We start from the raw sequence: 27,794 nt of genomic DNA, 5'->3' as shown, positions 1-27,794 counted from the left end.
TTTACTTTCCGCAGTCTTGGTACCCGTGGTCAACTGTGGTCTGAAAACATTCAATGGGAAATTCCAGAAAGAGACAGTCTCTAGGTGTTGCATTGTCACTGTTCTGAGCAGCGTGATGAAATCTTCCTCCTTCCTGCTCCATCCCACGCAGGACGTGAAACTGCTCCCCGCCCGGCAGTCACCAAGGAGCCCTCTTGGTGACCAGAGCCACTGTCCGGGCATCGCCCTGTTTGTGTTCAAGGCACCCTCGTTGTACTTAGAAATGGCCCTAACGCGAAGGAGGAGCGACGCTGGTGATGTGCACACGCCACAGAGAAGCGGCCACATGCTTCCTTGAAGTGAAAAGGTGTGAGTTCTCACCTTAAAAGGAAAGAACCTCAGTTGTTATGCTGAGGTTGCTAAGACCGACGGTAAGACTGGATCTTCTATCGTGAAATTGTGAAAAAGGAAAAAAGAAATCCATGCTCGTTTTGCTGTCACACCTCAGACTGGGAAGGGTCCGGCCACAGTATGTGTAAGTGCTTAGCTAGGTGGGGAGGGCATTCACGTTGTGGGTGGGAGGCACGCCTGATCGGGGGTCCCAGCCCATGGCAGTGTGTTGAGCCTGTGCAGAAACTTCAGCAAGGAATCCTCTCTAACGAAGGACACCAAGTCATTTACTGCAAGTGAGGGATGGTTCCACAGATTCAGGAATAGGTTGGACTAAGAGATGTAAAAATTACTGGAGGGAGGGAGAGAGTGCGCATACATACATCCACATCACTTTGAGTACTGTTTATTATTATTACTGTCCTATTTCATTATTAATTATTGTTGTTAATCTCTTAGTTGTCTAATTTATAAGTTGAACTTTATCATAGGTATGTATGTATAGGAAAAAACACAGTAGATATAGGATTTGTTTCTATCTGGGGTTTCAGGCCTCCACTGGGATCCTGGAACATACCCCCTGTGGATAAGGGGATCACGATGGATGAGCGTAGGGTGGTGGGTATGACTGTGAGCTTCACGGTTAGGTGTGGGCTGGACCCAAGCCCTGGCAGCTCACTATACCCACTGATGGTGTTGTGTTATAGATTCTACTACTGACTTAACCACAGGACCTCAGATTTTGTAAAACACTTTGGAAAAGAGAAGGCATATGACTGTACATTTCTATTTCTATGCAATAACGTAGCTAATCGAGGAAAATGATCCTCCTGGAATTTCACTGTGCACCTACCTGGGATGGTTTCCACTGATGACCTTATAAATAATACGACCTGGAATTCTAGCTCATGTTGAAGGGTGGGGTGGTGGAGTGGGCAACGAACACCTTTCGACAGAACCATTCGAGTAGTTAAGCAAACCTGGGCATCTTCATAGGTGTATCTCCCTCCCTCCTTGAGGTTCTGACTGGTTATCTCGTAGCTGTGAGAATCCAGGTTGATGGCACTGGGGGCCCCTGGAGACAGAAACTCCTGCCAGATTTCTTCCACCCTCTTGGCCACGTCCTGTAGGGGCTGCTTCTTGAGATCTTGGACAGCCAACCAGAACCTGGAGAGGAAGTGCAGACAGTCAGTCCCAGGGGCTTAGCACCTGGACTCTGCCCGACATGGTCCCAGCACTGACACTCCTGAGACCCGCTCTGCCGCCGCCAGTCTTCCTGCGGCCACCACCCGGGAAACAGGGCCCGCAGGGACGGCTGGGATGCGAACGGCGCTCTGCTGTTGTGGAGACCCGAGCAGAGGGACCCCGGGAGACCGCTGCGCTTCTGGTTACCACGAAGAGGTTCCTCCCTCCCACAGCGCAGCTCCGCAACCACAGCACCGGCGCCATTTCAAGCGGGCTTGTTCTTTCTGTGCCGCCTGCCTGTGCACCGTAGGGTGTTCAGCAGCAACCTTGGCCTCTACCCACCAGATGCCAGCGGCAACCCTTCCCCAAGTTGTGACAACCAAAGATGTTTCCAGACATTACCACATGTCCCCTGGGAGGAGAAGTCACCCCTGGCCGAGAACCACTGCTCTCCACAGACACCACAACACGGACAAAAGTGAGTTCCTTTGTCACCTCTGGTTGGGATCAGCTAGAGGTATCAAAACAAAGACCAGAGAAACAGGTAGAGTCTTGGAATCATGAAGAATATGTGAGCCGGGAGGACCCAGCATGGTCCAGATGTGTTGATTCCCAGAACTGCGTTTGCATAGAGTAGGCACTCAGGAAACGGCTGTGGATGGAAGATGAGCTCATCTTGCACAAAGCTGAAGGGGCGACCATGGGGGGCCTCTGCCAGAAGACTCTCCAGAAGCACTGCTCGCTTCCACATCTGCCTCTCACAAACCCTCCGTGTTGGCACGGCAGCAGCCGTCGGGAGGGCTGGGTGAGGTCTGTTCTGCTGAGAACAGCGGCGACCAGAGCCAAAGCTTGGGCAATAGCTCCCCGGGTCCTGAGACGGTTTCCAAGGCAGCCCTGGGGAGGGCATTCAGCAGGGCCCAGGTGTGGGTGGCACACCTGTGCCCCGTGAAGAAGACGGGACAGTTTCCCCATCAGTGTGACCTTAGGACAGGCCCGCGGCTGTGTGATTCCCATAGCCACAGGCGTCCCGCATAGCCAGTCCGTGAAAGAGAACTGAAACACAACATGGTGGAAAAATGCATCCAATCTGTCATCGAGTTTCACCCAAAGTAAGATGTACTTGTTGTTTTTTAAAAGGTTAAGCATGTTTTCCTGTTGCTGTTCAGAAAGCTGTCTTTGGAGCCACGTGTGTGGCCCAAAGGCACCACCTAGTGGCCAACTTCAGTACTGCATCTCCGATTCCGCGAGGCAAGGAGACAGGTGTGCGTGTGCACGTGTGTGTGTGTGTGTGTGTGTGTGTGTGTAGGGGGGGTGGCTCTAAGTGTTCCCCGATCTCCCGCTTGGGATTCCAGTCATCTCCAGTCACCTCATGGCTCCCTTGGTGATTCCGAAGAGCATGAGTGAAAGGCAGGGAAGGAGACTGTGACTTTACTCAATCGAAAGATGAGGAAGCAGTGGGTCCTCACCCTGGCTATGCCGCCGTCTTGGAGTTGTATCTTCCGGGTCTCTCTCCTCACCTGTACACGGGTGCAGAGTGGGTGGAGGGATCTGTGAGGCACGCTGGAAGAACTTCCCATCCAGGTGTAAGGCGGAAATGCACGCAGGTCCCCTGGGTGGGACCCGAGGAGGGGTCAGCGTGGTGGTCACAGGTTCAGAACCAGGCCCGTGAGCCCTCAAATTTCGTCTGTTACTCCAGGCGCCTGGGCGGAGGCTACCTGGGGCTCTCACCACGGCCATCTGTTGTCACCTGGCCTTCACACAGCCCCTTCTTCCTGCCCCAGGTCTTTGTGCTCCGGTCCTCTGACAGCCGGGGCCAGAGGAAGGATGGCTCTCTGCCCAGAGTCCAGAGACGTGGAGGTGAGAGGAGCTGCGAACCTGCTCAGGTGTGCCTGGGCCCTGGACACTCATCTGGGGAGTGAGTCCCCTCCTTCCCTGTCCATCCCCAGGCTCCCGAGGGCGCTCTGCCCCGCCCCCTGGGCCTGGGAGGGAGGAGGTGGCTGAGGCGGAGAGGTGAAGACAGTCATCACGATGACAGCGCTACCTCTCTTCACCTGGAGGACCGTGTTTGACAAGCAGGTCAAGCTCAGGAAAGCAACTCTAAAGAAGCAGCTGGTGTTGGATTTTCAAAGGACTGGAGGAGGGTGAAGGGGCAAGTCCCCAAGACCCAGTGAGTCAGTCCTCTGCCGCCCGAGCTGGACAGGTGGGACAGTGGCCCTCTCTCAGGGAGTCGCCCTGGGCCCAGTGCCCGGGCGGGAAGCCACTTCTCTGGACCAGCGTTCGAAGCCCAGCAGACCTCACAGCCTCTCACACAGACGAATGACACCTGGGAGATTCCCTGCCCCCCCAGTCAAGGCCTCCCTCTGTCATCTTCCGTCCCCTTTTCCAGTCTGCTCTGTGGGGGCCATTGAGACCCTCTGGGAAGGCCCCGAGGGCCCTGCAGCTTCTGAGCTCTGCAGATGCCCTGGGGTTCCTGAGGCCTCAGAGACACTTTTGCAGAATGATCAAGGCGCCACATTAATGCACACCGCCCAGCTGGTACTGAGGTCTGGAGCTGATGGAAATGGACATTTCAGAATCAAATGTAATAAACGTTTACATTAAAAATGAAAAGATTCCCTTTATCAGATAAAAAGTACAAGAAGAAACAATGGGTATGCTGGAAGAGGAGGGGCTAAGGAAGAGGAGGAGGGAGAGGAGGAGGAGGAAGAGGAGGGGGGAGGAGGGAGAGGAGGAGGGAGAGGAGGGGGAAGGAGGGAGAGGAGGAGGGAGAGGAGGGGGGAGGAGGGAGAGGAGGAGGGAGAGGAGGGGGAGAGGGGGAGGAGGAGGGAGGAGGAAGAGGAGGGGGAAGAGGAGAGAAGCGGGGAGAGGAGGGATGACATTCCCAGACAACGGGTTTCTCTCCCTGCCTGGAGACCCTCTCAGCCTCTGTCTGCCTTGGAGATGACCTGCCTTCCTCTCAGGTGACAGCGAAACTGCTATCACAACAGCATCCCGACTCCCCATGTGTATTTGCCATCATCCGCTTTGAAGAAGCTTTGTGTCCATTTGAAATTCAGAACAGGCTTTGGTTCGTGTTTGCCATCTGTGACTCTCGGGCCCGAGCCGCGCTCGGAGCCTGGCTGCCCGGCCGCAGCCTCCCCGAAAGAGCTCGGCAGCTCCCTCGCCCACGGACTGCGGCTGGGAGGCCCCCCGAGGCTGGCGCAGCTTCTTTCCTTATCAGAAGCCCGCAGGTACCGCTCCTCCTGAGGACGCCCGCGGGCAGGAGGCGCCGGCAGCGGCATCAAACCACCCATCCTGCACTAAGCCCCGTGGCGGGCAGCCGGAGGGCTGCGTGCCTGGCAGGCGGCAAGGACTCACTGGTATCAGGGAGACCACCTGTCCTGCCTGGCCCGAGTCGGCAGAGCGCAGGCCGGCAGCGGGCCAGCACGTGACCTGTGTCCATGGCTCGGGAACGCGGTCGGACACCAGGCTCTGCAGGGAGGCAGCCTGGGCTCAGACACCACCGGCTGAGCAGCAGCCCAGGGGACGTGCTGGCAGCCTGGGGCTGGCTCCCTCAGGCCGGGATGCTGACGGGAAACGGGCTCTTCTCCTCACGGCTGCTGGAACACGGAAAGCCATTCTCAATCCTGCCAGGGGGCCTGGGCAGCCCCCAGTTCCTAGCTTACAGCTTTTCATAAACTAGCATTTTCATGGGTTAGAAAAATCCAGCTTTTAGTTCATTTGCAGAAAAAAGCAAACTCCTTGCAAAGGAAGGGTTTCTGTGCCCTCTGCTGGTCAACAGGGACGCAGGAGCCAGGGATGCAACCTGACGTCGACTCTGGGTGGGCTGAAGCCTTCCCCTGCCAACCTCAGTGAGGCCACCAGCACCGCCCCCGGGAGCTGAGCTACGCTCACCGGGCAGCGGCTGAAATGCCACCGATGGTCAGGGCGTGGCGCGTCGCCTTTGTCCTGGTTCATCATGTGTGTGGTCTGTGGTGAATCCCCCGGGGCCTGGCGAACCTTTCCAGGACTTGGGGCCACCACTGGAAGGGGGGGCTCTCAGTGCAAACCTGGCGACTCCCCTGAGCTCCGTGTAATCGCTTCTCCCTCAGCTGACTGCGTGGAAGCAGGATCATCAATCTGCAGGTTAGAACAGCCCTGTTCTCTCCGGAGGCGGCCCAGCTCATAAAAAATGTACGGGGGACGCTCTGTGCTGCAGGTTGTGATTTTTAACTCGTGCCCTACTGTGTGGCAGAGGCGAGGCCAGGAGGACGGAGACCTGTGCAGGGGGAATGAGAGGTACAAGGCGGGCGGCTCCTGCCCCATTCTGGGAAGATGTGCAGAGAAGGGGGGGCATGACCTCGGGTAACCCACCAGGAGTCCCCGCTTCAGAGCTGGGAGGCCCCCACCTTCCGAAGGCCCCAAGCAAACAGCTGTGTCCAGGGGCCCACCAGTCCGAGTGACGCTGGGCTCCACTCTGGGGGCCGCAGGGGGTGCTCTCACATGTCCTGTCTGCCACCTCTCCCTCACCTGCCAGCTCACCTCCAAGCAAGACCGAAGGGGACTTCAGCTTACACTGTACTGTCACAGGCAGCGTTCCTTAAAGGGCCCAGGGTGACCTTTGCTGTGTGACAGCAATGCTGTCTCTGTGGAGTTGCTGTGGTCTGACTCTGACACTCCGGCATACATTCAGCCACCTGGCCACTGGACGGGCACTCGGGCCCGGGGCAGACGTTGTGATCTCAGAACCCTTCACCGGAGCGCTGCAAGGGGGCACAGGAAGCTGGGCCTGCAGGGGTGCGGTGCGTTCCGCTCCGTCTCTTTTCCTCCCGTGCTCCTGCGCCAGCTGCCGGGGATCTGGACCAGTCCTGGGGAGAAGCCACGACCCCAGCGTGGCCGACACAGCAGATGGGCAGGATCCCCAGGGGCTGCCGTTCGCATGGCCCACAGCGGAGGGCACGGGGACGAGATGCCCACTCTGAGTCCTCAGGACCGGGTCATGCAGGCGCTAAGCCAACATTTGTGGTTGAAGGAATAATTACCAAGGGCAGGGGAGAGACTACCTGGTAACGAGGGACTGAAGAGTCCTGAAGCTGTGTGATTGAAAACTGAGCTTTGCTCCCACGTATCCAATGACGCCGAATATCATGAAAGTGGAATTTGGACCTTCACAGAGGACTTTAGAGGCTCTTGGGCTATACTCTGGCTAGTCCATAGTTTCTTTATCCTCTCTCTCGACATGCGCTGGAGGGGACCCTCCTTAAGTCTGGGTTTGTGCGTTCATGGGCAGGTCCATCACGCACACTCACACACGCTCCTCCCCCCAGACTGAACGGAGCCCTCCCGGCACCAGAGGGAGTTGCTGGCAGAGGCACAGAAGTAAGGGTGGGTGCTGAGCATCTGCCAGCAACACACTCCTCCGTGCACGCCGGGCCTTCCACGTGATGCGCCGTGAAACCAGTCTGAGCCGTTAGTGGGTGTGGCTGCCCGAGCGCACAGGGCAGTGCTGAGCCAGCAGACGCTCCTGCCCTGGGCCCTTCACAACGCCCAGGACGCGGTGGCCGTTCTTCAAAGTCTCTGTAAGGGTGCAGGCGGCAGAAGGTCACAGGCCACACAGGCCTCTGTTCCACTCTGTCTTGAGGACCCGTGGGGAACAGGATGAGACGAACAGATAAAAGGGACTTCCAGGGATGACTCACAGGGACCAGGCTGGAGCTGGGAACGGGAGCTGAACCGCCACACAGAGCGGCTGCCTGGAGGCCTCAAGCTGGCCACAGAGGGCTTGGCTTTCCAAGCAGGAACCACATCCAGGCTCAGCCTGGGAGCCTGCTCTGAACATCCTACTGGAGTTTAAAGTCAGCCTTCCATTGCAAATACCTGATTAGGAACTGGAGCAAAGCCCCGAGGTGCGTCCAGCATGCTTCATGCAGGGAAGGAGCTCTGGGGTCATAACCTGAAATCAGACACTCCACCTTACCAGGTTTACAGTGGGCCCATGGCTGCCTTGACAAAGTCATTGGCATCTACAAGTCTCCCTGGGTCTTCATGGCTCAAAGCCTCGCCCAGCCCAGGATACCCTCTCCCTTTCCCATCTATCAGTACCCTGTGTGCTCTACTCTGGCTTACATTCATCCCTTTCTCCTAAACACTTCTGCAATGGTTCTTCAGAGTCTGTCCTTGTTTATATTCATGTAATGACTTAATCGGTTCTTGTGTCTTTTCCTCAAGGATCTCCACGGCTGCTGCAGGCAGAGTACGCACCTCAGCTTCCTTGTGCCCTCAGCGAACGCTCGTGGGGCTCGGTCTGGCCCGGGTGTGTGGGAAATACCATTTCGTTGGTGCACGGGGCTGATATGATCTCTACCTCCACATAAATCCTATGGACTCTGCACCTTAGCACTGGGGTGGACCCACATTTATGCTCTGGCTTTTAGAAGTTCGAAAACATTCAAAGAAGTTCATGAAGCCACTCTTTGAATAAATTCCATCGGAACATAGGGATTAACCTGCGTATAGAAGAGAACCTGGTACCAAGAAAAACAGAGATTTCTATCTTCCCCACTAAGAAGTCACCAGTGGGCTGAGATCTCTAAAGAAGTTGCATATGCCACAGGTCTCTGCTTCCGCATTGAATACAATGAAGGCCTGACTCAGCCACAAGTTTCCCATTTGTCATAACCATGAGCCCTTTCCCTTTTAATGCACCCCCTTTCCTCCCTCCGTGGACCTCCTGTTTTGAAAGCTTTATTTTTCCTACTGTTCAGTAATTATTAACACATTAATACACTTTCTCTTATTTTGATGAGTCATAGATCAAAGGCACAATCAGATACCCCCCTGGCCTCGGGTGACCAGAATAGCCACGGACTTGATAGAACCCCCCCCAGAAGAAAAGCATGCTTTTTTGCTTGTTTGTTTTTGCTAATGCTCACCGAGAATATTTTTCCTTTGCTTTTTTTTTTTTTTAGATAAAGTGGAAGGAAGGGAGGAAGAGAAACAGAGAGAGAAACATCGATTTGAGAAAAGCACATCGACTGGTTGCCTCCTGCATGACCCTCACCAGGGCTGGGGATCGATCCTGCAACCCAGGTATGTGCCCTTGACTGGGAATCAAACCCACAACCCTTCAGTCCACAGAATGACACCCCAACTGATGAGCCAAACCGGCCAAGGCAAAAAGCACGATCTAATTAGCTTTGACAGTTATGTTTGAGTTAGTGAGTGACGTTTACTCGTGCTTTCTGAAATTCTGAAACGAGGCCACAGACCCTTTTCCTTCCGGCTGGCCTGCCCCAGATCCAGGACCCTGGCCTGGGGGCGTTCTGAAGGAGAGGGTGTCTGAGCTCTTTCCTCCGAAACTCCCTGGCTCTGTGGCTTCGGTTAAAGGGTGGTGCATCACACCCATTTGACATTCACTTGTTATTGGAGCTGCGTTTCCAATAACTCGAGGAAATGCCATCTGTCCTTGAGGAGCAGTCAACGCGGGAGTGGTGGCTGCTGGGATGGCGACAGCCCAGCTGCATATAAAGTGTGCTCGTCTCCGTCTCAACCTTTGTCAGAGGGGCTGGAAATCGATCGGCGCCCTAACATTTTACTGAAAAGGGGAGGCAGAAAGAGAGGCTGACCATGCAAACCCCCTCGTACACACTCTGCGCCCCGCTCAAGGCTGAGCAAGGTTACCTGAGGTTTTCGGAACTGAACTCGGACTCCAGGAAGCGTAGGAACTGGTCCCGCCCCGCCTGGTCCTTCAACATCTCGTCGAAAGAGAAGCCCCATCTCTTTACTCGCTGCTGGCTGGGCTCTTTGCTTTTGGAGGAACAAAGGTGTGAAAAGGATCAGTATCAGGCAGAGACCCCGGTCACGTTCCCTCCTGCAAGTCGAACCTATTTTGCCGCCCGGGAAATTGCGCATATTTAGGGTATAGATTCTATGAAAACCTGTACAGACTCTAATTGCAGACTTCCGTACCCCAAGGCGAGTCCATGGTGAAGGTCTCTCTCTGTAAGGAAGGTACGTAGGGCAGGGTCACCAGGAGGTGACCCCTGCCTACAGGAGGGGCCTCTGCCTACAGGAAACACCACACCCCTCTGATTGGGTTTCCCTGGACCCTTCCTGTCAGCTATAGGCCCAACTCTGGACTCATCATTTTTCACCTCTTTAAAAAAATAACTGGGGATGCCTGAGAATCACAGAGACACTGTCCCACCTCTCACCCCTGCTTCCGTCCACAGGGAGAAATAGAGTCCTGTTTAGGTCCAAGGGATGTACGACTGGTCAGAAACGAAACAACTCATCCAGGATAAGATCGGTTCACTCATTTAGAAGCAGAACGTTGTGTTTACTTATTGATACAACCACCACCTGCTCGGTGTTTATGATGTGCTGGGCATTTTACATCCCTCACGCCTTCTCTGTAAAACATGTACTAACTAGCACGATCCCCATTTGACAGCTAGGGAAACGGAGGCCTGGTGATGATTTGCCCAAGGACACACCAGAAAGCGAGGGAGTCAAAGCCCCAGTGGTCAGTGCGGCTCTAGAGCACAGCTTCCAACTGCTGTGCCCGCCACTCCACGTGGCCCCTCAGACCCATGCGGGTCGGGAGGCGGGAGGTGGTGGTCTCATTCCTTTGGGTTTGAGAGGTGCAACTATTTCCTTCAACTTCTGTCTTCCCATCCACACTTCATGGGCTGTGTTTATTCCGCCGGCCCTTCAGCAGCGGTGGGGGCCTAGTTCACAAGTCACAGCTGCAGTCTCCCCTCCAGGAGTGGGCTGTGCACCTGCAGGGGGATGCAGGCCCATCTCAGACCCGGAATCAGAGTCCACAGTGTAACAAGATCCCTGGGAGATGTAAGTGCACATTCCACTCTGAGAGCCGTTAGCCTAGCAGCACTTATTATTCCTCTTCCCAAAAACTGTCACCTGACTTCGGGTCAAGACAGCCGCGTAGGTAAACATGGTATCGCCTCCTCCCACAACCACATTAAAATTACAACTAAACTACAGCACAATCATCATTCAGAACCGCCTGAAATTGAGCTGAATGGAAGTCCTACAACCACGAAATTAAAGAAGCCGCCACATCGAGACTGGTAGGAGGGGCGGAGGCGGTCAGACTGGTCTCATACCCACATGGGGCGGATAAAAATCAGGAGGACACCTCGGTTGTGAAGGTCCTCCCTGAGGACTGAGGGGTCCCCGTTCTGGCTCAGGGTTCCAGTGGCAGGAAGAGAAGTCTCCATAACTTCAGGCTGTAAAAACCATCGGGAACTGAGGCTGAGGGAGGGTGTGGCTTCTGGAGCCCCAGGCAGCCCCTCTTAAAGGGCCCGCGCACGAACTTGCTCAGACTTGATCCCTCTAAGCTCGGAGGGGAGGCAGCTTGAAAGGCACCAGAGACATACAGGGAAGAACTGAGCTGTTTGACCTTGGGACAAGGGCTGGAGAGGGGGCTTTCTCTGGGACAAACGTGCTGTCAGAGGCCTTTGTTCCTTTGGTGAGTCCTTCCCTGGGGCGGCAGACAGCCGCCATATCTGGGACTCCAGCAACCTGGCTCACACTGGTAGCCCCACCCTGGTTACTCCCTGAGGCCCCGCCCCACCCAACTTTCAGGCCCACCCAAGCTGTTCCTTGTAGCTTTCCCATAGGATTGGCCTGTCTTGGATCCTGCTTCAGAGTTTCCTAAAATCTCTCAAATAAGCAGCATCTGGTCTCAGCAAGCCCCACACCTCTTGTTAAGTGGCCCCAGGCCTGGCACTAGAAGCAGCCAGCCTTGGGTCACAGACTGGCTTTTCCTGGGCACCTCCAAGCCCAGCACAAGAAGCAGCCATCTGCAGATCACTTTGTAGCTTAGGCCGGGTGGCCCCGGATAGAACACAGACCGTGGCTGACCTTGCCCCAGAGCCAGCACACCCAGTTGACAGCTTCAGACCACATCGAAGCACCACCAACCCAACCACCTCCACAAGTGACACACTCATTGAGTGGACTCAGTGGGTACCAGAGCCCTGCTGAAGTAAGTCTTGCTCTGTGTGGTGGGCCCCTGCACAGCTGATCCTCCAAGGTAGTCAGAGGCCAGTGGTCAGTGGGCATGGCCAGTCCTCGCAGATGATCAACCTGAGTAAATCCCTCCCATTGACATGCCAATAGCAATTAAGACTCAATTACAACAGAAGGGTGTACAGTCCATACTAGGGGTGTATCTTGAGGGCCCAGCTGGGGTGATCAGGGAGGCTGTGCCACTGAACCCTACAGGACACCTACTACAATAGGCCACCCTATGAAGCCTAGGAGACATAGCAACTCTACCTAATACATAGAAACAATCACAGGGAAGCAGCCAAAAGGAGGAGACAAAGAAACATGTCCCAAATGAAAGAAAAGAACAAAACTCCAGGAAAAGAACTAAACAAAATGGAGATAAGCAATCTAACAGATGCAGAGTTCAAAACACTGCTTATAAGGTTGCTCAATGAACTTAGTGGAAACTTCAGTGAACTTAATGAGGGCCTCAAAACCACAAAAAACAAAATAAAACAAAACAAAAACAAAAACAAAAAAAGCCAGTCAGGAATGAAGGAGGCACTAACTGAAATAAATAATAGTTTACACAGATTCAATAGTAGAGTAGGTAAAGCCAAGAAGCAAACAATTAATTTGGAATATAAGGAAGCAAAAAATACCCAATCAGAACAGCAAAAAGAAAAATGAATAAAAAAAAAATGAGGATAGTATAAGGAGCCTCTGGGACAACTTCAAGGGTACCAACATTCGCATCATAGGGGTACCAGAAGGAGAAGAGAGAGAACAAGAAATTGAAAACCTATTTGAAACAATAATGACACAAAACTTCCCTAACTTGTTGAAGGAAACAGACATACAAGTCCAGGAAGCACAGAGAGTCCCAAACAAGATAAACTCAAAGAGGTCCACACCAAGACACATACATCATCATCAAAATGCCAAAGGTTAAAGACAAAGAGAGAATCTTAAAAGCAGAGAGAGAAAAGCAGTTCATTATCTACAAAGGAACTCCCATAAGGCTGTCAGCTGATTTCTCAAAAGAAACTTTGCAGGCCAGAAAGGCCTGGCAAGAGATATTCAAGGTGATGAAAAGCAACGACTTACAACTAAGATTACTCTATCCTGCAAAGCTATCATTTAGAATCAATGGACATATCAAGAGCTTCCCAGACAAGAAAAAGCTAAAAGAGTTTATCACCACCAAACCAGTATTATATGAAATGTTGAAGGGTCTTCTTGAAGGAGAAGAAGAACAAAAATATAAACAATAAAATGGCAATTAACACATACCTATTAACATTGAATGTACAAACAAAATGAGTAAGCAGAACAGAAACAGACTCATAGATACAGAGAACTTTTTGTTGCTTGCCAGATGGGCAGGGGCTGGGGAGATGGGTGAAAAAGATGAAGGAATTAAGAAGTACAAATTGGTAATTAGACTGATGAACTTCAAAGGGAAGGAGGGAGGGTGGGATGAGATAAACCAAACAACTTCTATGAATATATGCATAACCAATGGACACAGATAATAGTGTGAGGAAGGCAGGAGGGGAGCAGAATTGGGAAGGAAGGGGTCAATGGGGAAAAAAGGGGGGGGCATCTGTAATACATTCAACAATAAAGATGAGTTAAAAAAATGAGTGGTAAAAAAAAATTATCACCTACTTTTTATCTAATAGACATTAAGTAAAAAAAAATCGTTTCCTTGTGTTTCGGAGTTGACATGGTCTCAATATTTATCACAGAAAAAATTACAGGTAGTATAGGAGAACAAGCACAGGCGTGTTGAAAGGTTTGGAACAATTGGAACAACAAACAGCTCTAGCCCAGTGCTGCCCAACAGGACTTTCTGGGATGACGAACAGCCTATGTCTCTGCTCTCCACTACGGTAGCCACTAGCCCCATGTGGCTCTTGAGAACTTGAAATGTGGGTAGTGTGACCGAGAAACTGAATATTTAATTTTAAATAATTAAAGTTTAAATTTAAGTGGCCCCATGTGGTTAGTGGCTACTGCATTGGAAAGCACGGCTCTGGACTTCAGCGATTCAAACCCAACCCTTCTGCATCTGCACTGCTGGCCATAACCAGCAGCAGCAGGGTCTTCTAATCCTGAGAGTATGTGCGTGGACTCGGGGGGCTCTTGCATGTAGCTCTGCATCTCAGCCTTAGCTCAGTGGAGTCCCAGGAGAAGACTAAGTCCCAGCTGAACCGGTGGGGAATGTCATGAAAGATCTCTTCCAAAGCTCCAGGCTGGACTTTCCACAAACCAAGAAGACAGGTCCTGGGTTCTCTCAAACTCAAGCCACAGAACCAATCCCACTCAACAGAGTCCCAGAAGACAAAAAGTCCTGCTTAGAAAGAAAACCCCCCAGGGGTTAGGCTAGCAACAATGTAAGCCCCAGAGAGCTGCAGCACATTGTCTCTTTCTGCCAGGGTCCTGCCGTCACCTGGAATGGGCTCAACCACCTGCTCTTTGCCAGCCAAGCTTGCAGGGCTCCGCAGGGGCGGTGGCTGGTGGCAGGTGCACCCTCATCAAAGCGCGCCCAGAGAGCAAGGTGTGGAAAGTGCCTCCGCGTTTGTAGTGATTGCCTCTTGGACACACACCCTCACAGTGCCCCTGCCTTCTGGTCCTCAAGCTAAGAGTGCTCAGTCACTCCACCAGGTTCATTGGTGATGGCAGGGGTGAGAAAGGCCATTTCTGCGGTGGGCCGGAACGCTTGGGGCGTCATGCTAGATGGAGAATCAGAGGCCCAGGACAGAGGTCGGGACATCCAGAGAGCTGCAAGATCAGCCAAGGCAGAAGCAAGGAGGCCTGGAGAGACAGGACACCCTGGTGGGGTAGTTTCCTAGGGATGCCCTAACAAAGGACCAACAACCTGGTGGCTTAAAGCAGTGGACAATTATTCTTTCACCATTCTGGAGGCTGGAAGTCTGAAATCGCGGTGTCTTCCTGTTAGCTTCTGGGGCGGCATTCCTTGGCCTGCACAGGCGTCACCCCATCTCTGCCTCCCTCGTCACGTTCTCCCTGTGTGTCTGTGTCTCTGTGTTCTCTTCTTAGAAAGACACCAGTCATATTGAAGTCATATTCCAGTGTGACTTCATCTTAACTGACTGCATCGGCAGCAGCCCTACTTTCAAATACAGTCACATTTGGAGGTTCTGGGAAGGACATGAAATGTTGGGTGACACTATTCAACCTAGGACATCCGGGGTCCCTCTCAATCAGTCCTTTCTCTGTACCTGGATGCTGCACCTCTGCTCCTTTGTTTCTTGTTTATCTGGCCAGTGGACTCTATTCCATTAAAAGCTTTATGGATAAAACTTCTTTACCTGTGTGTTGCCGGCATTACTCGAGTTATTTTCAAACATCATCTCTTAAGGTTCAAGATCACATTTGAACATGTTGCTACTACTGAATGGTCTCTGTGGTTATAAAATAATTCTGAAAATGAAAATATCTCTGGACATTCATTCCCCAGGTGACTGGTACGGTGACTTGCCATTGGCCCAACTGAAACAAATAATCGCCGGAACTCACAGCCCCTTTTATGTCCATCCATCGTGTAGAAATGCTTCCTTATGCCATGTTTTTATTACAGTTTTGCATCATCACTTAGCTTTTTAAGGGTTCACGTCATCGTTTCTCCGGCTGCCGTGTGAGCCCTCTGAGGGCCTTTGTATTCGCCACAGTGCGTTCCACACAGCGAGCTCAACACTGAGGAAATCAGCAAGAAAATGTGTGGTGATGTGGGTGCTGGGTCCTTTTCCTGATAGCATTTTCTAATTGCTACCTGGATGTCTTTTTATAACCCTCATTTGTCCTCTGTGTCCACTGATCTCACCAAATTCCTGACTCCCACTGGGCAACCCAAACCAACACATGGCAGAGACAGGTGGCACTCCACAGGAGCCCGCCTCTCATGTCCGCCGACCCACCAACTCAGAACATGCACGTAGTAGGCTCTCAAAATAGATTTGTTGCATTCAACCGAAACTAAGAAAAAACGGCTATTTTGTGGGTCGTCTCTAGCCTTTGTTTCCTGGACGGGGACCCTCTCTATGTTGAAGTGGGATCTTGACATGACCCGCAGCTCTGCTCCGCCAAAGACAGGCTCCTAGCCCCTGGCAGCATTCGCGGGGCGAGAACGTCTGGCTGGGAGAAGAATCGGGCCACTACGGCTTCTCTTCCTGTGCACATGTGGCTAAAGAACTAGATTCTGCTTGAAGGCAGACAGAACACTGGAGGGGCAGGTCAGGCATCCGCATTCGAGTAGAAGCCGACCACAAGAGAAGAGCCAGAGCACTACTGTAGCGCAGGGAGTACCCGCCTGGGGCAAAGTGCTCACAGGCTGGAATAAGCCAACAGGTCAGGTGGCCGTCATTTCCCCAAACCATCACCTGCTTCCTTGTCGACTTTCAAGAGAGAAGGAAACCCCAGCGTTATCGGGGAGAACTAAGTTCAAGTACTTACCTCGCCTCCTTTCCCAAATACCAACACAGTGACCAAAGAGATAGTCTCTTCTCCGTCTCCCCTCCATTCAACCTTTAGTTTTTGAGTGCCTACTGTGCGCCGGACCTGGGTCTAGATGCTAAAATAATTTAAGTCCTATTTAGAAAGAGAAGCAGCGGAAGATGTGACGTAGAATGACTGGGCGGAGGGGGTGCGACTGTGGACCGAGCGGTCACAGAAGACCTTTCTGAGGAAGGGACACCAGTGGGGAGTGGGACTGAATGAGGGGGGAGCCAGCCACCTGAGGACAGGAGAGAGGCCCAAGAACGGAACTGGCCAGAGTCTGGTGTTTAGTGGAATACAACAACAACGACAGCAACAGCAACAGCAACAACAGCAACAGCAACAGCAGCAGCAGCAACAGCAACAGCAACAGCAACAGCAACAGCAACAGCAACAGCAACAGCAACAGCAACAGCAACAGCAACAGCAACAACAGCAACAGCAACAGCAGCAGCAACAGCAACAACAGCAGCAGCAACAGCAGCAGCAGCAACAGCAACAACAGCAACAGCAACAGCAACAGCAACAACAGCAACAACAGCAACAGCAACAGCAGCAGCAACAGCAGCAGCAACAACAGCAACAGCAGCAACAGAAGCAACAGCAACAACAGCAACAACAACAGCAGCAACAGCAGCAGCAACAGCAGCAGCAGCAACAGCAACAGAAACAGCAACAGCAGCAGCAACAGTAGCAGCAACAACAGCAACAGCAGCAACAGCAACAGCAACAGCAGCAACAGCAACAACAGCAGCAACAGCAGCAACAGCAACAACAGCAACAGCAACAACAGCAACAGCAACAACAGCAGCAACAAAGCAAGAAGAAAGCACCAACATAGTATGCAGAGGTAAAGACATTTCCCTTTAGCAGATGACAAACTGAGAAGTTCCAGGAGGCAGGAAGCAGGTGGACTGCACTGGTGACGTCTGACTGAGAGTCGCCTATGATTTCAGTGGGTCCTTCTAGAAGTAAGAGCCGGGTGTCCCCAGCAGAAGCCTGGGCAAACCCCAGGCCTGAGCAGCAGGACTGCAGGAAGAGGCTGTTGGTGGGCACTGGACAGGGGCACGGGGAGAAACTCAGCAGCGAGGCCCGGTCTCCACTCGGCAGAGAGGGCCTCCTGAGCAGAGGAATGTTTCCGGCAGCCTCTGGTCTGGGCAGTAAAACCGGGGCAGTGCCTCTGTGACCGAGGAGCGGAACAGCGAGCATAGAGGGAAAAGGATCTCGGCAACTTCTAAAGACATGCCGGCTTTCCCTACTTCTCACTGGCTCTGCTGAGCTGACCGGGTCCCCCTGAGAACCCCCGGCAGAAGGAAGAAGAGGGCTTGCTGGGGGGCACTGTGCAGAGGAAACTGGAGGGCTTCAGAAACCCCATCCGGGCCTGAGAGCAGAGCATCTGTCTGGCTGCAGGGACGTCACTAAGGGAAGGTGGGGCTTGACACCCAGGGGCCCTCACAGCCGCCAGTCCCACTCTGAGAGGGGACCCCGTCTTTCTGTCCGTCCTTGGACCACACAGCCAGGACCCGGAGAGGAACCTCGCCAGCTGACCTGTGCCCTCCCACCGACAGACCCAGGTGAAGCCCTGCTGCCACCTGAACTGCAGAGGAGCCTGGGGGTGTCTGTGAACCACACAGGGACTTTCTAAGTAGGTGGTGCCTCCAAACTGTCTGGAATGCTCGCTGGAAACAGATCCCCAGAACCAGCCCCGGGCATCTGTATTTTTTAAATTTTTATTTAATTTTTTTTATCCTTACCCGAGGACATTTTTCTACTTCTTGTGTAGACAGAGTGGAAGGGGGAGAAAGAGAGAGAGAGAGAGAGAGAGAGAGAGAGAGGTGAAAGGGACACATCGGGTGGCTGCCTCCTGCACAACCCAACCAGGGCCGGGGACAAACTGCAACCGAGGTACGTGCCCTTAGCGGGAACCGAAACCGGGTCTCTCTGGACCGCAGGCCAATGCTCTAACCGCTGAGCCAAACCGGCCAGCGCGGCATCTGTATTTTTAATGAGCATCCTAGGTGGTTCTGACACTCTGTGTTTTGAGAACCAGTGACCCACACCATAGCTGAGGAGCCCTCACCAGCTACTGACATGATCCATCCAAACCAGGGCTGTACTGGAAGAACTTGGGGAGATGTGAAAAAAAACACCAATGCCTCACTTCCAGAAATTCCTGATTAATTGGTCTGGGAAGGGAACTAGGCATTGGTATTTATTATTATTTTTAAACTTTTTCTTTCTTTATTGATTTTAGAGAGAGAGGAAGTGAGAGGGAGAGAGAGATAGAAACATCAATGAGAGAGAACATCGATTGGCTGCCTCCTGCATGTCCCCCACTGGGGAACAGGCCCATAATCTGGGCATGTGCCCTGACCGGGGATCGAACCAGCGACCTCTTGGTGCATGGGTTGATGCTCAACCACTGAGCCGTACCAGTCGGGTGGCACTGGTATTTAAAAAAACCAATAACGCCCTGGCCAGTTTGGCTCAGCGGTTAGAGCATCTGCCTGCGGTCCGGAGAGACCCGGGTTCGGTTCCCGCTAAGGGCACGTACTTCGGTTGCAGTTTGTCCCTGGTCCTGGTTGGTCGTGCGGGTGGCAGCCACTCGATGTATGTCCCTTCACGTCGATGTTTCTCTCTCTCTCTCCCTCCCATTCTATCTGTACAAAAAAAAAAAAAGGAAAAATATCCTCGGGTGAGGATAAAAAAATAAATAAATAAAAAAACCAATAACAAATGGTCTAGGTGACTCTAATTTATGGCCAGAGTTGAAAGCTAAGTGCTTCATTTATGAAACCCCACAGTCCCCCAGACTGCCGGGCACGGGAACAGACCGATCTGCTCTGAACGGTGAGTGGGGTGACGGAACAAGGGCTAGAAACAGCACCTCTCTGATCAACCGCCCCTGCGAAACAGGCTGAGCTGCAGACACTCAGAAATGTGAGAAAACCTGTCCCCCTCCCTCAGGGGACTCAAGCGGGTAAACATCAGTAGAACGGAGCAGGCTTCTAAGAGAAAGGAGTCCAAGAAATATTAAGAATTTCCAGAAATAAAAAGCATGATCATCACTACCCCTCCCAACACTTCGTAGGAAAAGAAAAACTCATTAAAATATAAAATCACAGAATGGACATCACTGAAAACAAAACTGGAGACTCTGAAGAGTAATACAAGGAATTGTATCCTTAAATATATATTTATAAAAAAGATAATGGAGGAAAGATAAGAGATACAGTCGCTCCATCCCATAGGCCCAGGAGTCCCACAAAAGGACTTCCCGAGAAGAGAGGATTGAATGGAGAAAAGAGTAGCAGTGATTTAAAAAAATGAAAGAAAAAAAAAATCCCAAGTTAAAAGAAAAGAGATTTAAGTTCTTGGATGAGATTAGAAGGGATGACCTAGGGCATGTTTGTTTATTAGAAAGTCAGGTCCAAAGAACTTAATATGTATTTATGTTCTAACGACTTAGTAGCTATGGGAAGTATGGAAAATGGAAGGAACAATGAGTGTTTGCTTCCTTTTAAATAAAGGCGTGTGCGCTGAGGAGCCCTGGGCATCTTCTCAAACTTTGGACTCAGATTGGACCCTGCCACCCTCATTTCCTGGGCCCTGCCGATTTTTATATGGGTCTTGCTTTTTTTAAAATTTTTTTTGTCCTCACCCGAGGACATTTTTGCATTTATCTTCAGATAGAGCGGGAAGGAGAGAGGAAGGGAGAGTGAGAGAGAAACATCAGTGTGAGAGAGACACAAGGAGTGGTTGCCACCCACACAACCCCAACCGGGGCCGGGGACACACTGCAACTGAGGCACGTGCCCTTAGCAAGAACCGAACCCGGGACTCTCTGGTCTGCAGGCCGATGCTCTAACCACTGAGCCAAACTGGCCAGGGCCGGACTTGTTTTTTATCACAGCCAACCGCTCTGACAACCCAGATTTGCAAAGATAAGACATGGAACGTGACCTAATGTTGAAAACGGTGAACGACCATAACTAGTAGTTAACGCAGCAGCCCTGCGCTTCCCTCAGAGATCACATGGCCCTGTGGGAGCCCTGTGAGGGCCTGCGGTGGCCCAGGGTACCCTGGTGCAGTGTGGGAACCACGGCGTTAGACCATGAAAAATTCTTTCTAGACAATGACATTGGGTTGGAGGAGGAGAGATTTTCTTCATTATGTATGTCTGACTAGTTTAATCTTTTTATAATAAGCACCTATGACTTTTAGTACATTTTATAAGGTTTTTCATTTCAAGGAAAGAATTCAGAAAAAGAGAGAGAGTGAAAGCGAATGAGGGGGACATAAAGACACGAGGGACGGGCAGAGGGCACCCAGGTACACCCACCAGCTGTGCCCGAGCCTCGCCCTCTGCAATGTGAACGTGGCCCGAGTCCCTCTGGGCTTCGGCTCCTCAGCTATTGACAAACAATGCACCTCTCCCGATGGAGAAGCCGTGATGGCGTCACCCCGTTTGGTACTCAGAGGGGCAGGGATGACAACCACCGCTCAGGAGCCCTCGGCCTGGGCCCCAATCCTAACTCTGCCACCTGCGTGCTGTGTGACCTTGAGCAAGTTCATGAACTCCTCTGTGCCTTCATTTCCTCATCTGGTCAACGGTGAGAATAATCATGTTACTTCTTGTGGGATTCCATGTACAGCACTCACTGCATGATTATTGTGGCTGCTGTCTAACAAATGTGTTACAGCAAATTGGCCGACAGATTCTTTTTTCTCTGGCAATCAGAGCTAGGAAGTGTGAGGGGCTGTCCCTGTAATCGTGACATGCAGAGGGTCAGGGAGGGGTCAGAGAGAAGGCACAAAGGATCCACGTCCAAACCACACTACAAGGATGTAGAAACCGCGAGTAAGCAGAACTCAGTGGAGGTTACCCGAGGGCTTCTGTTCAGCTGATAAAGTCACATTAACATGGGGGTGATATAATTCCACAGCCTCATACATTTTCCCCACACCTCTCCCACTCTCAAACATTAACATTTTATTATTATTATTATTATTATTATTATTATTATTATTATCTTACCTCATCTCTATGTCCCATAAAGCGATGTCGTCACTGATCCAGGGGTTGGACGGCTCGGCTGGTGTTATCAAAGGGTCGTATTCCACATACTGTTCCGTGTAGGCAATTAAGCTGCAGGAGGGAAGCAGAGCAGAGGACGCCATTGATTTCCTGTGAACACTTCTATTCCGTTTTACACCACATTGTATTGGTCTTAATACACATCTAGATTCAAGGGGGAAAATGACCCCCACCCCCACTTTTGGCAAATTGAACTGTTTTCACCTGCCTGTGTGCCCTTCGCATTTGAACTTAACATCTGCATCACTGCAGTCCTAGGGTACAGGTGAACAGTGTATCTTTTCCCCACTTACTGTTTCGTTTCCCTCCCTGGTTACGCTAGCCTCACGGATACACGGGTCCAAACCGGCTTGGGATTGCAGTCTGACACAGGCGGCAGCTCTGACACCCTGACACTCAGAATGCCAGCTCCTCCCGCCGCCAGCCCCGCATTCCCAGCTGGACTTTCTTACTGCAAAGACTTTCAAATCCTGGCAGACCACAGGAGTTAATATAGTATAAGCATTTTTCCAAAAAGCAACTCAGTTTTTCTACTTATAATTTAAATAGCCACGTAATCTTTGTAAAGAAAACTTTATCAAAATGCATGGGACCATTCAAACAACAAAAAGTACTAAATGATTTCATGCACAAAAAAAGCAATAGTGATGTTTGTACTTCCTCCTATCCACTTTCTACCCTTTACCTGTATATTTCTAAATTTTATGTTTTTGTAGCTGTTCTTGATTATCAATTTTGGAGGAGGACTTAAGCTTCCACTCACCAGTCCCCAGCTCCCCACCCCATTTACTCCCGTGATCCTCCAAATAGACTTACATCACAATGTTTGTTAAATCAATAACCAGTGTTCACATTACTGAACTAGATAGAAAGTGTCTGCTGTTGAACTAAATTGCATATTAGTTTTTTTCAAGTGTTCTTACAAATCTGTAAAACATCTAGCAATAATTTTTTCACATTGTTGACACATCAGCTAGTCAACCAGTTGTCTCCCAGGCCCCAGTGTCTTGGGTCCTCTGCTCCAACCTGGACTGTTTGCTCCATAGGCTGGATGCAAACTCATCGTCCTGGGACCTCCTCCACTGTCGTGCTGAAGTTGCTTCCTTCTGTCTACTGAAGTTGTCTGTCTACTGTCTATTGGTTTCACTCCCTGGATGTATGGAAGCACATTCTTTTTTTTTTTAATCCTCACTTGAGGACATTTTTCCATTTTTTATTCAGACAGAGCGGGAGGGAGAGAGAGGAAGGGAGAGAGAGAGAAACATCGACGTGAAAGGGACACATGGAGTGGCTGCCACCTGCACGACCCAACCAGGGCCGGGGACAAACTGCAACCAAGGTACGTGCCCTTAGCGGGAACGGAACCCGGGTCTCTCTGGACCACAGGCCGATGCTCTAACCGCTGAGCCAAACTGGCCAGGGCGGAAGCACATTCTTTAATAGCTTCCTGAGAATGTTTTTACTTTACCTTTATACTTGGCTGATAGCACTGGATATGAAACCCACAGTTAAAAATAATTTTCTTTCAGAATTTTGAGGGCATTGGTCTACTTTTTTTTCTTTTTCTTTTTTTGCATTCAGTGTTACTATTGAGAAGTCTGGATCCATTTTGATTCTAAACAGTTTCTTTTTTCTCTGGGAAGTTAGGATCTTTTCTTATTGCTACAGTGCGTTGAAATGTCACCATGGCCCTTGCTTGTTTGTGTTCACTGTGCTGGGTACAATGTGCAATATATTTCCTATAAATAGTATTTCTTTGCTAATGTCGTACCACTCATTTTTTCTTTCTATTCTTTTTAGTTAAATATTAGACATCTTGCCCAGCTGGTGTGGCTCAGTGGTTGAGCATTGACCCATGCACCAAGAGGTTGCTGGTTTGATTTCTGGTCAGGGCACATGCCTGGGTTGTGGGCCCAATCTCCAGTGGGGGGCATGCAGGAGGCGGCCAGTTGATGTTCTCTCTCATCGATGTCTTTATCTCTCTCTCCCTCTCCCTGCCTCTCTCTCTAATTAATAAAAAAAAATGCCAAAAAAAAATATTAGACATTTTGAATTGACTGATAATCTAATTCTCCTAAATTTTCCCTGCCATTTTTTATCCTTTTGTCTTTTCTGGGGACAGTTCTTTCAACCTTTCTTTTTGTTTATTTTAATTTGAGCTATCATTTTCTTAAGTTTCCAGAATTCACTCTTGTTTATCACAGTATCTAGTTCTTGTTTTATGTAATATGTTTATTAATAAGACATATTTTTTTTATTTTTATTTTATTTTTTTTATCCTCACCCGAGGACATTTTTCGTACAGATAGAGTGAGAGGGAGAGAGAGGGAAACATCGATGTGAAAGGGACACATTGAGTGGCCACCTGCACGACCAACCAGGGCCGGGGACAAACTGCAACCGAGGTACATGCCCTTAGCGGGAACCGAACCCGGGTCTCTCCAGACCGCAGGCGGACACTCTAACTGCTGCCCAAACCGGCCAGGGCTAATAAGACATATTAATAAACATGTTCAGCCCTGGCCGGTTTGGCTCAGCAGTTGGAGCGTTGGCCTGTGGACCAGAGAGTCCCAGGGTTCGGTTCCCACTAGTGGCACATACCAAAAATAATAATACTAATAAAATAAATAAATAAATAAATATAAATAAACATATTTATTCCATGTTTTTATTATCAGTTTCTTCTGTTTCTCGAATAGCTTTTAGTTCCTCCAAGTCCTTTTTTGTTTGTTTGTTTTGATGTCACTCCCTCACGGTGAGGTTTTTCTTGAGCGTCTGGAAAACCTCTGGACGCCCATTTGTGCTTAAGCGAGAGGCACGAAGACCTGCGTGGAGGCTGAGTGTGCGTGGGCAGGACCTGCCGGCCGCGGGCTGCAGCGTCGGGTCACCGGGCAGCTTGCGCATCTTTCCACTGGAGCTCCAAGGAGAAGAAACTGCCCATGGGGGTAGTTACTGGGGAGAGACGGTCTTTCAGTGGGGCGGGAGCTAGCAGTCCACAGGCTCCGGAGACGACTTCCCCTCCTGAGGGGGTTGGCCTCCCGCCTTATTCTGGCCCGCACTGTCCCTGGTGCCTTAAGAGCGGAGGCACATTCTGTTGGGCGAACTGGCCCACTTCGTGATAACACTCACACCCCTACACGCAGGTTATAGAGGCCTTCGCTCTGTCCCCATCTGTTTTTGAAATTAAATTTAAAAATATTACAGGCACACAAAAAGGTATAAAAGTTAATGTATAAGAAGGTTTACAAAAGATAAGACTATCACCTTTGAACTCATCACCCAATTTAAAAAGTAAAACATTACAAATAGCGGGAGAGGCCTGAGGTTCTGCTCCCCCATTCCTTAGACTTTCAATCTTCAACAGACCAGCCCTGGCCGGTTTGGCTCAGCGGTTAGAGTGTTGGCCTGCAGTCCAGAGAGACCCGGGTTTGGTTCCCGCTAAGGGCATGTACCTTGGTTGTGGTTTGTCCCGTGTGGGTGGCAACCACTCAATGTGTCCCTTTCACATCGATGTTTTTTTCTCTCTCTCTTTCTCTCTCTCCTTCCCGCTCTATCTGAACAAAAAATGAAAAAATGTCCTCGGGTGAGGATAGAAAAAAAATTTGAATTCAATCTTCAACAGACTAGCTGAAACCATTCATTCAATAATTTGTTGACTTTGAGTTCATACCATTTTTATTCATTTACTGATATGTCGCTTTTGGGGAGGGAAAGAAGAGAAACATATGCCCACAATATCATCTTGAGTGAATTTATTCTAATTTATAATCATTTTCTTTATACCAGACACCGACTTTTAGTTTCTTTAGTATACATAACGGTGTAGTAGAACATCACTGTTCACATTGGATTTCCCATCTCCTGGGTTATTTATTTAGAACTGACATCCACAAGTGGAATTACTGGGTCAAAGGTATGGATATTTTTAGGGGGGGGCTTTCCCCAAGCACTGCCAACTTGAGTGTTACGTTTCCTCCGTGATGGGAAAGTCAGGGCACACTTCCTACAACTAAACCACAGAGGACAAGCATGGCAGTTAGCTTGCTGCTGAGCATGTGAAGACACCGGCCAGCAGTTCCATCTCATTGCTGCTGAAGTGTGGTCCGCACACCAGCAGCACAGCATCACCCGGGCGCCTGTGAGAAAGGCAGAATCTCCGTGCCGGCCGCAGACCCACTGAGTCAGAATCTGGCTGTGCCTGAGCTTAGAGGCATCGCTGCCCTTCCCAGAGCTCGACTCTGCAACCCCTCCTTGTATTCTGTGAGCCGACAGATGCTCCTTTAAGCTGAACCAGGTTCACGTTCAGGTTCTCTCGCTTGTGACCAAACTAACAGAGTTGAACAGGGATGAGGGTGATGGGAACGTGCAGGCAGGTTCACGGAGGAGGCCCTGGCAGCACTGGCCGAGACGTTCCCTCGCTCCCAGAACATGACTTCCCTAGGTGCACAGACAACAAGATGATCGGGCTGCTCAGGACGCGCAGAGAGATGAAATGGCAGGCAGGCAATGGGGAGGTAGCAATGGTTGATACAAGGTACAACTTGGGTCCAAAGTCAGTATCCGTAACTACAGAAAGACTTGAGATCGGCCAGGAACAGCAGCACAGAGAGGCTCTGTGGAATGCCTGGCACACAGCAGCACCCTAGCAGCCGTGCACTCCAGAGAGTGTTAGCACTCCAGACAGCCGGGGCCGGGGGCTCAGAGCCAGAACTGGGAGGCGTTACAGACTGAACCGTGTCTCCTCAAACGTCATCTGTTGAAGCCCCTAATCCCCAGTGTGACTTTTTTTAGAGACAGGGTCTTTAAGGAGGTAAGTAAGGTTAAATGAGGTCATAAGAGAGGGGACCTAATCTGATAGGACTGTCCTCATAAGAAGAGGAAGGGACACAGGAGCGCTCTCTCCTCCGTGTGTACAGAGGGAAGACCGCGCAGAGTAGGCAGCGTCTGTAAGCCAGGAGGAGAGGCCTCACTAGAAACCAGCCCTGCTGGCACCTGGGTCATGGGCTTCCAGCCTCCAGAACTATGAGAAAAGAAATGTCTGTTGTGTATGCCTCCCAGTCTCTGGTATTGTGTTATGGCAGCCTAAGCTGATTAATACAGGAGACGGAAAAAATAAACAGAGGGAGTCCATTTGGAACAATATTTCTCATCAAACAATGTTGACGTCCTTGTCCCCTTACCCCTGCCTCCTCCTGATTAGTATATGGTTGTGTTCTTTTCAGGTGTCATTAGAAGATGCTGATGTGCCAACCGTTAGCAGATGTGCCACCCACGTCATCGGGCGCTTTGAAACCGTTCTTGGGTGGAGGCGTGGAGCTGGCTGCTGCCCAGCTCCTTGCAGTTTTCGCCACATGGTGGTCAGAGGTGACCAGTCAGTCATTTAGCTGACATCATTCAGCACCTACTGAGGTCATGGATCACAGGAAGATGTTAGCGCCAAGCTGACAGAAGTCATGGCTTTTAGCTACATTAATCAGTCATGGGTTATTATACATGTATATATTATATCCGGGGGTTGCTATATATACATTACATATATAATGGGGGCTATTACTTATAGGACCTTTCCAACTGAGATGGCTCATTACATTGTAGCTTTGATAAACTTGGAGAAGGAAATAGTTGAAACACTTGAAAAACTATGCACGGTTGTAGATTTTATCCTCTCTCCCTTAACAACAAAAAAAAAGACTCATCATTTTGCTACATAGTGTATAGAATGTGACAAAAATAAGTGTGACAGGTGCGTCAGAGGGAGAGATGCTGGCTGCTGTGGGCTGAGGGGTGCCTGGGAAGAAACCTGTGAGATAACAGAAAGTAGACATATTTGGTCTTTGTCCCCAGCCCCTGACACAGGGCTCCTGAACCCCTGGAATTTCCTGGGTGACAGGAGTGTCTTACATTCAAATGAGGTAACTCTTGGTGAGCCCTGGATGGGGCCTGGCCACCAGAAAGGTCGAGTTATGATTGGGCGCTTGGGATTGTCCGCTCCATGCCCCGTTCTCTTGAGGACAGAGAAGGGCTGGAAACGGAGCTAATAATTGCTCAGGCCTACATGAGGAGGCCTCCATAGCACCCCAGTAGTACGGGGTTCAGAGAGCTTCCAGGTTGGTGAACACATCCATGTCCTGGGAGGGTGACGTACCCAACTCCACAGGGACAGAAGGTCCTACACGTGGGACTCTCCCAGACCTCGCCATGTGGATCCCTTCATCCGGCTGTTTGTCTGTACCCTTTGTCATACCCTTTAATAAACAGGTGAACAGAAGTCAGTGTTTCCCTAAGCTCTGAGAGTCGCTTTAGCAAACTAACCGAACCCAAGGAGGGGGCTGTGGGAACCTCCGATTTATAACCAAACTGGACAGAAGTTGTGGGTAACCTGGGGGCCTACCACTTGCAGTGGCATCTGGTGGGAGGTGCAGCCTCGTGGGACTCAGCCCTTAACCTGTGGGATCTGACACCGCTCCCGGCAGATCATGTCAGAATTGAGTTAAAATTAGGACACCCCGCTGGTGCCAGGGAATAGCTTGGTGTCGGAAATGTTTTGATCGTGGTAGTAGTGTGAGAGTAAAGGAAACACACTGAAGAGGGAACGCGGGTTTTTTTCCTGCCCAGGATCCCAAGA

At 50.7% G+C, this 27,794-nt stretch overlaps 1 protein-coding gene across 2 annotated transcripts in view; it reads right to left on the bottom strand.

Annotated features, from left to right (window-relative positions):
* The window catches only part of RGS6 (regulator of G protein signaling 6), a 492,828-nt gene that overhangs the window by 40,584 nt on the left and 424,450 nt on the right, over positions 1 to 27,794 (bottom strand). For both annotated transcript variants that reach the window (XM_036258184.1, XM_036258187.1), the window contains exons 13-15: positions 21,110 to 21,220; positions 9,214 to 9,339; positions 1,350 to 1,536 (exon numbers count right to left, since the gene is read on the bottom strand). In XM_036258184.1, the coding sequence (XP_036114077.1) occupies positions 1,350 to 1,536; positions 9,214 to 9,339; positions 21,110 to 21,220 (424 nt within the window). The remainder of the gene's footprint in view (positions 1 to 1,349; positions 1,537 to 9,213; positions 9,340 to 21,109; positions 21,221 to 27,794) is intronic.

Source organism: Molossus molossus, unplaced genomic scaffold, assembly GCF_014108415.1.
Source record: "Molossus molossus isolate mMolMol1 unplaced genomic scaffold, mMolMol1.p scaffold_m16_p_1, whole genome shotgun sequence".
Classification (NCBI taxonomy): Eukaryota; Metazoa; Chordata; class Mammalia; order Chiroptera; family Molossidae; genus Molossus; species Molossus molossus.
This window is presented reverse-complemented; position numbering and strand designations above follow the sequence as displayed.